Source organism: Phaseolus vulgaris, chromosome 10, assembly GCF_051622355.1.
Source record: "Phaseolus vulgaris cultivar YP4 chromosome 10, ASM5162235v1, whole genome shotgun sequence".
NCBI lineage: Eukaryota > Viridiplantae > Streptophyta > Magnoliopsida > Fabales > Fabaceae > Phaseolus > Phaseolus vulgaris.
This window is the reverse complement of record NC_143507.1, coordinates 13,309,954-13,325,958: the sequence shown is the minus strand read 5'-3', so window position 1 is coordinate 13,325,958 and position 16,005 is coordinate 13,309,954. Positions and strand designations below refer to the sequence as shown.

The following is a 16,005-nucleotide window of genomic DNA, read 5'->3' as shown; positions in this document are numbered from 1 at the left end:
AATTTTGTAATAGTCAATATATAGTAAATGTTCTATAACTCTGAAACAACTTTGTCCTTTAAACTTTGTAATTCCTAAAACCTACAACTTATGCCTGTTCCTGTCAAAGCAAATTAAAAAAAATAATCTTAAATTAGTTTACACATTGAAATATCTTAACTATCTTCCAAGTAAAATATGAAAAATAGATAAAAATATTCTCATAGCTAATTGAAAGTTTGATATTTGTTTTGTCCTACTTGAAAGTTGAAAACTTAAGTATGATCAAATAGATAACTAAATTTGTATGAGCTGTGAACAAAAGGTAGGAAGCAAAGAAATTGAGTGCAGTACCAACACAGGCAAAAGTAAAGGGCTTAAGTATAAACAAATATCTTAATTAATGGACATGTTTGAGAGAATCTGTAATGCATAAACAAAAGCAAAAATGTGTCGGTGAGACATAGGGGAGATTTGGGACATATAAGCCAATAATAAATTTGTGGATGCTGATATATTAACACTATAGTAACAAACACACACTTTACACCTTAATAAATTAATATTTTAATTATATTATTATTTTTTAATTTAAAATATTATTATATTATTATAAATGATTGTTAAGTATATGTGTTTTTTACTGTTGGGCTGTCAACAAAATCTTTTCCTAAAATTATATAAAAAGTCATGACACCTTCAATTCAAAATCTTATCATAATAGTTTTGTGAGTTTTTATCTTTATGAGATACCATACGTACAAGTCTATTAAACTCTGAAGTAGAGAAATTCAATCTGGAATTGGCCAACTTAATCCAATTCCTTGAATCACTCTATCACAACAAAAGAAAAATTCTTAAGAATTTCTTTTGTCCTCACAACGTTGAGACTATAAATCATTAATGTCTTTATTCTTAGAATTCAAAACAGATTTCAAACATGAAGTCAAAGACAACTTTTGCATTTTCATACGAAAACATAAAATTTGTATATAATTTTTCGGACAGGAAATGGTTTGAGGGGAATAAAAGAAAATGAGTGTTAGTCTACCTTTACACCAAGTTTTTCAAACTACAATGACTTTCTTTAATAGAATCCATATGATATATACATATGAATTCTCAGTGAAGTTGATGTTTTTTTCTCAGTAAACTTCATGACCTCAGATAAAACCACCCCTCCAGTCTGATATTAAGCGTCAAAAGCAGTGAGTCTAACGTAAAGGAAAATAAGAAACAATGAAGCCGAGTCTAATGTGAAGGAAAATAAGAAACGATGAAGCTGAGTATAATTAAGGAAATTTTTCAGATGAAGCTGCAGACAGTGTAATGGATCAATCTTATTCCCTTTTTCCACGCTTTCCTTAACTGGAGCACCCTGCCATTTCAGACCTTGTCCTCATTTCCTCCACCATTTGGCCTTGAAGCTCAGCTTTAAGCACATGAAAATATGAGCTCTAGGTGTTTTACTTACAGTTTTCCTGGCAATGATATTTTTTGTAAATATATTATTTGCAGGACTATGCATCTACTGATACAATTTGCTGTAAAGCTTATGCTGTGACGCATCTCTAGCATGAGATTGTAACACTGTGAACTAAATTTTAGAGATGCATATGATCCAACCCAGGAGAAAATGACAAGAGAAGCTCTTAACAATAAATTGTGAAAATATGCAGAATTGACCTGCTTTATTGCAGGAGCTAGATTGAATTTAACTACGAAAAGAATGGGTTAAAGCACCAGAGCAGTTCACGTATTTCTCAAATGAAGTAGGATGGATACATTCCATATATATGAGATTTAGTCTACATGCTGCACATACAAACAAAATATATACTAATTGATGACACTGTTGGAGAAAAAGTGTGGCAAATTATGGATTTTGGCAAATCATAAATCAGCACATCACTTGATGCTTTCTATTTTGCTATCAAAAAATGGTAACGTTGAAATGTATAGCTGGTTACAAGTTTGCATCCTGATAAAGAAAAGAAAAGAAATAAAAGAATATTATGACATGATTATACTGAGCTTGAACTATTGTAGTGAAGTTTCTCCCTGAAATTTATTTGACTTCCGTAAATATGTGATTTGAATTGGCATTAAAATTGTAAAGATAGAATTTACTTGCCAGAACTCAGTCCATAGGTGCTGAAGCTTCTCTTATGGAAGTTTGATCTCTGAGGAAATAGTGGAACCATTTACTACTGATGAAACCACAACCTCTACTCATATCTTTTGTATCAAAAGCTTTTGAATGGAAGATTTCATTTCTTTCTCATTCAGTGCATTGGTGTTAGTGCATATCAGTAGTTATAAGATGGGATTCACTCCTTTCAACATGTACAGTTCCTTTTCAGCATTTCAAATGCATAATAAGCAGTATGAGAAATTCAACCTCCGCATGCTGAGATTTAGCTTTCAGATGCGTTCAACCCAAATCCATCAGTCCATCAAACACAAAAGTGAGGACCTGCTAGAGTGCAGTATATAACAATTTCCTACAACACAAGAATAATGGGAAAAACAAAACTTCAGATATGTCAAAGCAGAGCATTTGAAATGCCTAGCATTATGAAAAGGCTTCCAAGTAAAATTCAAGCTGTTGAGATCATATTCAAAGCAATACAAAGCATAATCTTTGTGGAAATGATCTGTCTCCCATATTCACCACAATACAAAGCATAATCTTGGCACATACCACACAGACAAACTGTAAAGAATAAGAAAAAGACCAGTACTTACTTATGCACTTACTTATGCAGTAAGTACATTTAAATTAAATTGACATGAATGCTTATACAAAAAGTTAGGTTTCCTTTACACTTGCAATTCCAGTCAAGTATCAAACTGAACAGTTAACTAATTGAAGGCTAGTTGAATGCAATAAGTTAAATCTGAAAGGAGAAAGACAAGAAATGAAAGATATCTTTGACAAAATAGTTTTCCATGGTTAGATGTTGATGAAGAAAGTGAAAGAAGGAGAATTACCTGCTCATTAAATCCATCTACCGTCAATGTTTATACCATGGATATGGCAGATTTTAGGCCAAATTTGACTGTCCTTTCTTTGGAATAGTCTTTGCAGCAAAGAACATTTCTCTGTGCTTAATATTATTAAAACATCCTCACCAGCAAAAACTAAGAGTTTTGTATGTGACAAACAGAGTTTCACAAGTCTACTATAATATAAGCAGCACAAGTCTACTATAATATAAGGAGCCGGATAAACAGAAGATTTACTTTATTTAAATTATTTAAGATCTCAGATGGTTCTAGAAAGTATTTTAATTGAAATCAACAAATTAAAATTCAAATAAAGTTTTAGTCCATTAAAACTAACAGAACAAATTTCATATAAATTTCCCTTTTAATGTTTTAAAGAGAACTTTTGAAATTAGACATGTGAGAAAATACTTCAACTTTTTGAGAGTTATTTTTCTTGAGTTAAAAACTATTTTCTTGGAGCAATTGTTTGGAGTTTTTCGGATTACACGGAGATATCCTAAACCTTTGAAGTAATTCAAGTGTGATTGTTTATTGTCTCTTTGTTTTCTGAGTGTTAAACTATTATTGGATGAGATTTTTAATTGCAATAGGGTAATTGCGGGTTACTTGTTGTGTAGAACACTCTTGTAGGGTTCAAGAGTGATTTTCTTGCACTACAAAACGATCAAATTTACCCTGATCCAGAATCCTTAGGTACCAACAAAAATCCATCGGTAAATGAGTATTATCCAGAAAAAGATTATATGGATGTAAGAAATTTACTTACGGATGATGAGTCCGTAAATAACTAAAATAGTGGGTATTATTCACGACCTTCTTTCCGTGGATATTACCTGTGAACTTTTGTTTGTAGGTATTACCCACCAAGGATAAATTTTTACTACCAGCATTTATGGGAAATTTGCCATTAGCTCCCGTGGGTAGTATCAACACATACTTTACTCAAGGATTTTTTTTCCGTAGGCGTAGGCATTTCCCACCAAGTCTAGTCCCTAAATAAATTCCCGCTACCAGTATTTGTGGAAATTTCCCACTAGTTCTTATCCGTAGATAATATCTACGTACACATTACCCATAGTAAAATTTCCCATGAATATAATTATGTATGTAAATCAAAATGTTCATTTAAGCATTAAATGAATTGTTTTCAAATCAAAAACCTTGGAGATGGAATGGCATGTGCTGAAAGGGTGTTAAAAATTTGGGTGCTTCTTGCACCCCAATCAAATAGGTGAAATGATCAAAATGTCACATTTAATTCACTCTCATTCCAAAAAGCTCTTTCAGGAATATATTTCAGAAGATTCTAGAATATATTATATATGTTTTGGAAAATTTATTTTAGAAATTATTTTTAAAAAATATTTTCTGGAATATATTTCATAAATTTTGGAATAAGTTATTCTGAAAGCTTAGAAATATTTTCTGGAATATATTTCATGAATCTTAGAAATATGTCTTCTTTTAAATAAAATTAAGGTAAATAAGCAAGAATACTGTTGTATAGTTTATACTACATTTGCTTACTGTTTGATTCGTAAAGAGTATTAAACATATTCATTTAATTTATATTTTACTTTAATTAGCGTGAACTATAAAAAGTTTCAAATAGTAAAAAGTATAAAACTTAAAAAATATCAACATTAACCAACATATTTTTTTTACCTTTAGAATTAGGTAAATTCTAATTTTTTTTATTATGAATAAAAATACATAGGACCAAGGTTAATTCTTTTTGGATCCAAGTAAAAAGTTCCAAAAGTATTTTCTTCATTTTTACATGTTTTTTATTTTTATTTTGAGGAAAAAATAAACCTTCTAAAACATTACATTCCTTTCACATATTTAATGAAAAGTATTGTTTCAAGATGTTCAACATTGTAGGATGTTAATACCTTCGTGGACAAATCCAAAAGTAGAATCTCTTTCATTAATCACTACCTCATTAAATATCAGTTCCTTCCAAATCAAATATGAATAGCATTTGAATCGTTTTGAGTAAATATAACAAAAAACAACATCAACAATTTCATTAAATATAACAAGAAAGAAGATACAAAAGATTTACTTTTTTTATATAAAAACTCTCATGTTAGGCATCACTGTAAAACTTGATATCTCGGTTAGGTTGACACCTCAAGTAACAACAACCATCTGTCACCACTTGAAAAAAGTACTATTAAAAAAAGAAAAAGAAAGAAAGAAAGGAAATACAAAAAAACATGGGGAGACTAGACCAAAATCCATATATAAAAAATCTAACAAAAACGATAGGTAATCTATACCTATTAATAAAGAATTCTAAGAAAAGATTATATGGAAGCCTATTATACTAATGAAATTGTTCTCTATGAAAAAACCCTAAGTTAGCAAGCTTGTCAACACATGCATTCCCTTCACGAAAAATGTAAGAAATCCTAAACCTGATTTTCCCACAATAATTAAGACAAGTGTTCCACCTATTACGAAGAATCTAAGGCACATTAATCCTAGTAGTAAATGCATCACAAATCAAGGAAAAATCTCATTAAAGCCATAAACTATTAAGACTCATCTTTTGAGTTTCTTCAATGGCATATATAACTCCATAAAACTCAGCAACCAAAGTAGTATTAATATCAAGGAAAGTAGAGAAACCACCAATAAACTCTCCCATACTCCCACAAAAAATACCACCACAAGCAGCAAGACCAGGAGAATCCCTAGCAGCACCATCAATGTTAATTTTAACCCAACCAGGTAAAGGAATTTTCCATCTAACAGGTAGAGGATGAAGAATTTTGCCACTACGAGTATTAATATCAAAGAACTTAAGCACATTGAAATCAAACATATTATTCCTCATCGGGCTTTTAGACAAATTACCCAGTTGGCAAGTGAAATCTTTAATGGTGTAAATGGCCCTGAATAAATCAATCTTAACCTGAAATCTAGCATGATTTCTCACACGCCATATCATCCAAATAGAAAAGGCTATCACAACAAGTTTAATCAAATTAACCAAAGGACTATCATCAATCTTAATAAAACAAAGGAGGTCACCCACATTAGAGAAATCAGAATTAAGAAATATTTTCCAAACTCAACTCCAAATATGCAATGCATTAGGACATTCAAAAAATAAATGTTGAATAGATTCTTCCCACCTTTCACAAAGCATACACATAGAACATATATGCAAACCTTTGTGCTGAATGTGTTGATCTGTAGGAAGCCACCCATGAAAAACATTCCAAAGTGCTAAATTTTTGGAAGAAGGAATATATGGAGGCAAAATGAGTTTACCCTAACCACAAGGAACTCCTGGATCCACGAAAAATTTCCTAGCAGTTTGAGGTGAAATGAGCAGAGTCTTCTAGAATCCAATTAGGAGTATCTTGTTCCTGCCTAATCATGATATGTTCAAAACAATGATTCACCTATTGTAAAGGCAAGGAAATAATCCAATCACGACCATTCCAGAATTGGGAAATTGTAGTCATCAGGATTCTAGAACCACCAGGTACCCCTACAATGTTTGATAAACAAGTAGAAGAACACCATTTATCATTCCATAACACTACTTGTACCAACAGTCCAAGAGGTATGTTCAAGAATAGTATCATAAAGTTGTTTAATCCTAGGCCAAATAGAAGAGGATCTATAAGCCAATCTAAGTTGGTACTTAGATTTAAGAACTCTGGCTTTTAAGAGAAAAGACCAAAGCTTATTACTATAAGTAAAATTCCAAATAAGCTTAAGAAGGTAAACATTATTTTCGTGTTGGAGGTTATTAATCTTCAATTCTCCATTCTCAAAAGGAGAACAGATCTTAGCCCAATCAACTATAGTTATGCCTTTCTTCATAATATCACCAGTCCAAATAAAATTTCTACTCCACTACTCAACTTGCTTAAGAATAGAATTAAAACTATAAGAAACGAAACCAATAACCACAGTATTGACTATACTGGGTTGGAGTTCGGTTCTCGATAATCCTCTGAGAATAGTTCGGTCCTCGGTGTGGGCCGGCAAGTGGTCAACTCGGCTATTGGGCCCGGGTGAGGATTATGTCTTTGGTCCAATTGGTGGGGCCCATTAAAATGAACATAATGTGGCTGCCCTACGAAAGGGGTTAGGCCCATTGTGTGTGTGCGATTATAGATGTTGTGCGCGTTTGTTGCGTGGCACGTGTGAACTTGTTACTTGTTGCATGTTAATTACGTATTAAATATATTGTTGATAGGTATTGATAATAACTAATGCAAAACTAACTTGTTTTGGCTTCTTTTTTCGTGTAGTTTTGTATGTTGCGGATGAATGGACTTGAAAATGACATTAATGGCTGAATAGAAGTGTGGATAAGATGAAATGAAGAGGGGAAGTAGAAGCTTAGAAGATGTGTGGCCAACTTCTGAGACGATTCAAGCAAAACACTAATAGAAGTGCAAACTTGAGATTGAGAATTTCAAGACAAATGAGCTACCAACTTGGGCAACATTTCATTATCAATTCAAATTTGATTTTCAAGAGGGTTAGCACTTGTATTTATAGTGCTATGGGCAACCAAGGTGCAAGCTTTAAACCTAAAAACTATCCACTCATAGAAGGACAAGTGTCTCTCTCTAATTGGAGCAAATCCTCTTAAATTAGAGGTTGACAAGTGTCCTCCTCTAATTGGAGAGAATCCTCTCTATTCCCATGAAGACAAATGTCCTTTTGCATTTGTGGGAATCCTCTCCATTAAGGAGATGACATGTGGACCTTCATGCCTTCCTTGCCACTCCATGCTTTCTATTTGCACTCTAGTATATGTTCAACTCCAGACAAAGACTTTTCTATTCTTTCTTTTTCTATCATCACTTTTTCTCTCTTTTCTTTATCTTCTTTATCTTTCCTTTCGTTCTCTTCTCTTTCTCTTTTTTCTTTCTCTTTTTTCTTTCTCTTTTTTCTTTCTCTTCTTTCTTTCTGACAAGAGTTTGTAAGCTTTCTTTAAACTCTTTTTCTCTTCTAGCGTAGTCTTTTTCTCCGTCTACAAATTATTTTTCTATTCTAACAAGCTCTTTCATTTCTTCTCTAACCTTTCTTGTTCTATCATATGAAGGCAGAACAAATTTTCTTCTCATACACGCCTTTAAATCACTCCAATACTCTACTTTTGATGTTGTACCAATTCTATCATCAATTTGCCTTTGTTGCCACCAAGACCCAGCATATTCTTGAAAACATAGGATAGCCAAGAAAAATCCAGTATATTCATCCACTTTGTATTTCTTAAAAGTTTGATCAAGCTTTGTCTCCCATTCTAAATAATCTTCAACATTTTTGTTTCTATCAAAGTAGAGAATGTATACTTCAAGCTCGGTAGAATAATATAAACTTCTAGGCTCAAAACATACCCCTTCCTTCCATTGATAATGGGAGTTATAAATCTTTCTTCTATGAATATGTCTTTCTTCTTCAAACCTTTTGTCCTTATTTTGGTTGAGAACCATTTTGCCAAACATTTCTTTTATCTCATCCCATTTTCTATCTTTATCTTCTCTCAAAATTCTATTATCCTCTCTCCACCCATAGGCATCTTCTTGTTCGCTATTACTTCCTTGTACACTTGATCCATGTAAATGATCACTCATTTTGAAATTAAAAAAAAATGATTTTCATAAAATATTATTTCAAATGAGTGATAAAATATTTTCACAAATAGGTTTTAGAGTTGGTGAAGCTTCAATCAAGGTCAACAAGTCAAACTGTCTCCAAGTTCACTCCCAGGAAAGAGAGGTGAGTCACTAGGACTGCTTAAATACCGAGTATTCCCTTAGCCAAAGCTTACCGCTCGGATAGTCTTAACAAATTTTTTCCTTAAAAGAAACTTCAAAACAAATTTTCCCTAAATGTGATGTATGCAAGGTGGCATAGTGATCAAAGGAAGATCAACTACAAACGGAGAACAATCACCTAGGTATCATGGAGACGTAGAAATTAAAGGCAAAGAAAATAAAGAAGGAAATACGGAAAAGTAAACTTGATGTGTCCTATGTGAAAGTACAAGTGACAATTAGAGCCCCTTAACACACTTTCACGACTAATGAACGAATTTAGCTATTACAATGTTTTTAATGGGATTGCTTTGAAAGCATTTTTCCCACCAACTAATTGTTAGAATATATGGCTTTAAACTAGAGGGGGGGTGAATTGTTTAAAGAGGGTTTTTATAAACTTTTAAGCCTTGAATGAAAATACTTCAAGAAAACCTTGATTAAGAAATGAGTTTTTCAGAACATAAAGCAAAAGGCACAATACTAGTAAAAACAATCAGTTGTTTATACCAGTTAGCAAATATCAAAACTGAATTTAAAGAGTTAGGAATAGAGAGATTGCACACAGATGTTTATACTGGTTCACTCCAACACCAGAGCTACATCCAGTCTTCTCAGAAGCCCTGAGGAAATCCACTAAGCAATCACAAATGATCACTTACACAACAACCAAGAGAATGACCTTGAACACCTTAAGAAACACACTCTCCTTGGCCAACACACCAACACCAAGATTGTTGATCTTGATCCCCTCAAGAACACACAGCCAATCTCAGCAAACACAGAAACAAAACTTGTTTTTCAGAGTACAAGGATTACACTTGTTACAGAAGATAATCTGAAATCAATACAAGCAGAATCCTATTCCACAAACTTTGATCAATCACAAACTTTCAGCAATCTCAGCTCCTTGAAAAAATCAAAAACTCTTAGCAAAAAGTTGTCAAAGATTTTTTTTCTCAAATATGTTTTTCTGAATTTATTCAAAAGATGTAGTTTGTTATCAAATCTTAACAAACTCTTAAATTGCATTAAAAGATTGGTCAAAGCATTTAATGACTGGAGCGTAAGAAGTTAAATCATTTAAAGCTCAGTTAAAGATAAAACAGTTTTTCTGTTATGGTCCCAAAACAAACAATCGGTTGTTTCCTCGAATCCATCGGTTGTTTTGGTTCTTAACAGTTCAACCATTTGAAAAATAGTTTTCAATCTTTTTCTCAAAACACCTAAGTATAAACAATCGGTTGTTTCGACAAAACAATCGATTATTTTAACTTAGTTTGAAAACATTTTATCTTCAGAAAGATTGAGATGCTTTATGCTTTAGATTCGATCAAGGGGTGGATTACAAAACTCAAACTACCCCAGAACTATACTAAACCAGCACAGCAACACCAAGCACAGCCAAGACTTCAACATCCTTCAAAAGGTTTGGATTCTTCAAAGCTTGAACACCACTTGGTTCAACACTAATATAAGCAAAAATAAGCAAGGAAAAAAAACTTGAACACAAAGGTTCCGTGATACAATGCTACTATTAATACAATATTTTTGTAATGATTTTCTTTTCTTCAAGTTGTCAAATCTTCCTTCTCTTTATATGAACTTGATTCTTGTCTTCAATTGCTGCCCTCTTCAAATAATCATTGTTTTTAGCCTTTGGCTATGAATCATCAAGTAGAAATTAGCTTCACAACTTCAAAACAAACTTCCACTCAATATGAATTTCACCTTATGAGGCCAACAAGTAAAAAATCAAGAAAAACTCAATTAAAATTGCTAAACTCAAATGGATATAATTTGAAAACTGCAAAGATTATTTTAAGACACAAATCAACAATTAAAGCTAACAAAAATAGTGAGCCCTCAAATAGGAAACCTAAGAATGGAACTATAATAGATTTCCAAACATAAATTCTAGAATAAATCCGATAGTGAAACTTTCAAAAATTTGTAAAAATTCATCCAGAAACATTTTGTGTATGAAATTTTTATGTGAGGATCTCAACACAATATTTGATCAAAAGAAACAAACTTTAGGTCAAACGGATGTGTATTCTGATATAAATAAATCAAACACTGCAGCACCAGTATTAAGAGATTGAAACTGTTTTTCAGTACTGGCAAAGATTATTCCAAACCTTTATCCCAACTCTAAAACACATCAAGTAAGGTGTGGTAAAAATTTCAGATAAAAAAACCCAAGGAATAAGATGCAGTAAATTTTATACTGAGAGCAACTCCACATTGAAACTGTTTTTTCTAGGCTAAAAAGGTCCTGACTTTTACTGTTTACAACCTTTTTTCTATTTTTTTTGGACGTTTTGTTTTAATTGGATACCAACAACATCTCAATAGAGTTCTGTGAATTTTTTCAGTTTTTTTTTACCAAAATAAAAACCCACAATAAATTCTTACAACAGAGACAAAATTTCCCAAAAACTAGAAAAGAAGAAACCAAAGGGTTTTGAAAAAAAGGCATTGAAACTCAAGACATAATAGAAACCTAACTCTAATGAACTTGTTAATGAAATAATAACAAGATAAGAGACTCAAAAATATAAAAAGAAAAGCACATAAAAGGCACAAAATGACTCAAACCACATGGATATTCATTGTTAAAACAAGAAACAAAAAATCAAACAAAGGACTACTTGATTTGATGACATATATGGAAACAACATGACTTTAGACAACTAGAAATTGATCATAAAATAAAAATGAAACCAACATAAAGTTGTATGTGTGTGATAGTTTAGTTATATTAGACCTTGATTGGATTATAAATGGAGAGTTCTTTTTTTAAAAAAATTAAATATTTTCTTTTTTTACAATTTGTTCTTAAAAAATTGTCAAATCAAACCTATATATTTGTTACTATCAAACCTAATTTTTTTTTCTTCCTTTTCAAACATAGTCAAACGTCAAAACATTAAACATTAAGATAAATATCAAATATCACTATTCTTCCACTTCCAAAACATTAAAAATACCTAATTCCAAAACATTAAACATAAACATTAATTCAAAAACAATAAACATAAACATTATTGACATTCTTCCATTTCAATAACATTGAATGCCGCCTTAGAAGATCATCCATTTTTTCAAAATTATAATCTTCTCCGTCATCTGCATACATTAAAACAATGACAATTAATTAATTATTTTTTCATAAAAAATAATACAATAAAAATAAGATAAATTAAAATAATCAAATTACCTTCAGAAAATTCATGCTTCCAACTAGAAGTACAAATCATTGCTTCCATGTTTTCAGGAAAAAGTCGATTACTATACTTGTTAAGAATTGGAGAACCAATGCTAAATGCAGATTCTCATGCAACTGTGGTTATAGGGATGCTCAACAAATCTCTAGCCATTAAAGCAAGATCAGAAAAACGTTGACTATTATTTTTCCACCAATCTAACACATCCATCTGCTCTAAATAGTCCAAATCCAAAGTTGGTTCATCCAAACAAGTGTCAAGTTGTGACCTTCCAGCTTTATTAGCTACTTGAAGCTTGTGCATTTTTAATTCCTATAATGATGTAATAAGTTAGTATAATGGATTGCTGTAAAAAAAATTAAAAATGAATTAAAGTGCATTAATAAGTATTATTAAAGTAAATAACTTACATAAAAAAGATTTGGTTTAGACATAGATGATGAAAATGAAGATTGTCCTTGCTTTTGCTTTTAAACACTTTATGATGTTGTGAAACCTTTGGTAGAATATTCAGCAAAAAGTTTGTATAATTTTTGCTTGATCTTTTCCAATTTTAGTTCCCAAGTAACTGAATCAATTTTTTCAAAGCAAAATCCCAATGTTTCTAACTTCATCCTTGGGTCTAAAATTGCACCAAATGCAAGTACAACGCTATATTCATCCCAATATTTCTCAAACTTTACTATCATCAATTTAGCCATGTTCTTAATTAGTACATCTTCATCCTTCACATTTTCCATCAATAAACACTGAATTTTCCAAACTTGTAAAAAATACAAGTTGAAAGTAGGATAACTTGTAGCAGAAATCAAGTTAGTGATTTCATAAAAGGGTAACAAGAACTTGCAAATTTTTCCAGCTCTCTCCCACTCTTCCTCTGTAGGGCAATATTTATAAGATTCATCAACCAAATGCAAGCTTCCAAAAACACGTTGATATTTAAGAGCACTATTAATCATCAAATAAGTGGAGTTCCATCTTGTAGGGACATCAAGACACAACCCAGATGATACATCAATATCACTAAACATTTTAAGGTATTATTTAAATTTCACCATTCTACTTTCCGAACCCCTCACATACTTGATGCTATTTCTAATTTGGTCCAAAGCATCACCAAGCACCTTTAATCCTTCTTGAATAATTAAATTCAATATATGTGCACAACAACGAACATGAAAGAATTCACCACCACATATCAAACCATTTTGCAAAATAAGTTGCCTTTTTAAAGTATTTTGGAGAACATCATTAGCAGAAGCATTATCCAAAGTCATAGAAAACACATTTTTCTCTAGTCCCCAATCTTGTAAAAATTCATTAATTTTCTTAGACAACTCAAAACCTGTGTGAGGGGGAGGCATATGACAAAAGTTTAGTAGCTTGGTATTTGACTTCCAAATCAGGTCAACAAAATGTGTAGTCAATGATATGAAACCCTCAGTATTAATAGATGTCCATAAATCAGAAGTTAAGCATATCCTACTAGGAATGGAAGCAATCAATTCCTTAAGCATTATTTTTTCTTTCATATACATTCTCCCAATATCAGCCTTAATAGTGTTTCTAGAAATCATAATTGAATCAGGACACAAGTAGTTTATCCAAGTCCTAAGTTCGGGATACACAACAAATTTGTAAGGCAAATTGTGGCTAATAACTAGACTAGACAACAATTCCCGATGTACAACTTGATTTTTTTTCCCCTTCAACTTTCCCTACATATCCAAAATCATTTGACCCACATCTTCAGATTTTCTTCTAACACATTTCATAATATGACGATTTAAATGAGAAGTCCCATATTTTCTTCCACAAGTTATATATATTTTGTTGCAACTATTGCACTTTGCCCTTTCTTTTCCATCCTTTCCCTCCTTAATCCTAGTAAAATACCTCCAATAATCAGATGTGCTAGTCTTATCCCTTTTCTTTTTTTCAGGTTCAACAGTTTCAGATTGTTTCTCAGTATTATCATCTTCCTCCAATTCAAACTCACAAAGAGGCATGTTACATTCTTCATCCATTACAATCAATTTGCAAATTGAGATCCTGTTGGAAAATATAGAATCCCTAATTTATATGCAAATAAACCCAAATACCCAATTTATATCAAAATTTCAAATCAAATAAACACAAATCCCTAATTTACATAAAAAAAAATTCAAAACAAATAAACACAAATCCCCAATTTATATCAAAATTTCAAATCAAATAAACCCAAATACCCAATTTATATCAAAATTTCAAATAAAATAAACACAAATCCCTAATTTACATAAAAAAAATTCAAAACAAATAAACACAAATCCCCAATTTATATCAAAATTTCAAATCAAATAAACATAAATCCCCAATTTATATCAAAATTTCAAACCACATACACACAAATCTCCAATTAATTTGTAGAAAAAAACTTGCCTTGTGTGGTGGAGAAGGAGTGGCGGCAACAGCTGCAACAATGGTGCGGTCCGGCAGCGGTGTGGAAGTAGAGTCGCAAGCGAGCGAGCGATCAGAGGCGGCCTGAGTGATCGTAGGCGGCACGAGCGAGCGGAAGCGGCACGAGCCAGCAGCAGCGGCGTGAGCAAGCGGAGTCGCAGCGGCACGACCGGCAGAGTTGGCGGAGTGAACAGCAGCGGCGTTGCCGAGAGCGTTTGTGTGTGGACCATTTGGGAGCAGTAGTTGAGTCCCTGTGAGATGTGAGCGCGATTGTGTTGTGTTTCTTTCTTTGAAATTTTATGAAAACCTAATTATGTTGCTATGCTGCTGCTAAGTGCCATTTTTTTTTTCTTGCGGGTTAGCGGGCCAGCCCACCTCGCTGCTGGCCCGCGGGCTAATGCGGGTTAGCGGGTTGAAAAGGTCAGCCCGCCCCGTGTTTTATACCATCGGGCCGCGAGCCACTCTGCTTTGCTATCCGTAATTTTGATGTTGTTGAGTAAATGTATGCTTTATAGTGAATGACTACCAATGTCATTCCCATGATACATGAACTGATTGTGAGACTCTAGTTGTAGTACATGCTAAGAATCTTATGTATGCTAGATGGTAAACAAAAGTGACAATCTATTGACAAGGCGTGTTAAATTTAGTTTCAAATATTAAAAATTCATTGAAATATTATTAGCGTTTGTGTTTGTTAGAATGTATGGCTTTAAACTAGAGGGGGGTGAATTGTTTAAAGGGGTTTTTGCAAACTTTTTAAGCTAGAATGAAATTCTATGCAAGAAACCAGATTAGGAATTCAGTTAGCCAAGAAACAAAGCTCAAAACAGTAAAGTACCAGAAAAACAATCGGTTGTTTTGTAGAAACAATCGGTTATTTAAGGAAGAAAGAGATGCACAAACAATTTATACTGGTTCACTCTTAAACCAAGAGCTACATCCAGTTTCCCAGAAACCACTAGGGAATCCACTAGGTAGTCAAAACCAGATTACATACACACACCACCAAAGAAGTGACCTTGATCCCCTCAAGAAGCACACTTCCTTTGGCTCAGCACACACACCAAGAATGTTGATCTTGACAACCTCAAGAGCACACAACCCTTCTTGGCTTTACAACACCAGAATGTACAAAGTTTTTCAGAACGAATTACACTTGTTACAGAATGAACTGAAATTAATACAGATGTAATCATATTCCATATCTCTCTTGAATAACCAAAGTTCAAAGTGAAAACTCAAATCTTTGAAAAGCTCTTTGAAAAACTCAATTTTTTTTCTCTTTCTTGTTGTTTGTTATAAAACATTAACAAACTATTTATAGCATTCAAATCTTGGTCAAAGCATTTAAAGCAGGAGCGTATTCAATTATAAAACCATTTAAAGCTCACTTAACTAACAAAACTATTTCTGTTAGGATTTCAAACAAACAATCGGTTGAAAGAGCGAATCAATCGGTTGTTTTGGTTTGACAGCAAGTCAACCATCCAAAACAGTTTTCAAACTTTTTCAAAAACACCTAAGTATAAAACATTCGGTTGTTT

General features: G+C 32.5%; 1 protein-coding gene and 1 pseudogene across 1 annotated transcript; both read right to left on the bottom strand.

Annotated features, from left to right (window-relative positions):
• Window positions 1–5,518: 5,518 nt before the first annotated feature.
• LOC150024238 (uncharacterized) lies at window positions 5,519–5,950 on the bottom strand. The gene has a single exon (XM_090296070.1). The coding sequence runs from the start codon at window positions 5,948–5,950 to the stop codon at window positions 5,519–5,521; it is 432 nt and encodes a 143-aa protein (XP_090152196.1).
• A 6,177-nt stretch (window positions 5,951–12,127) lies between these two features.
• On the bottom strand, window positions 12,128–14,046 carry LOC137819440 (zinc finger BED domain-containing protein RICESLEEPER 2-like; annotated as a pseudogene).
• Between the last annotated feature and the right edge of the window lie 1,959 nt (window positions 14,047–16,005).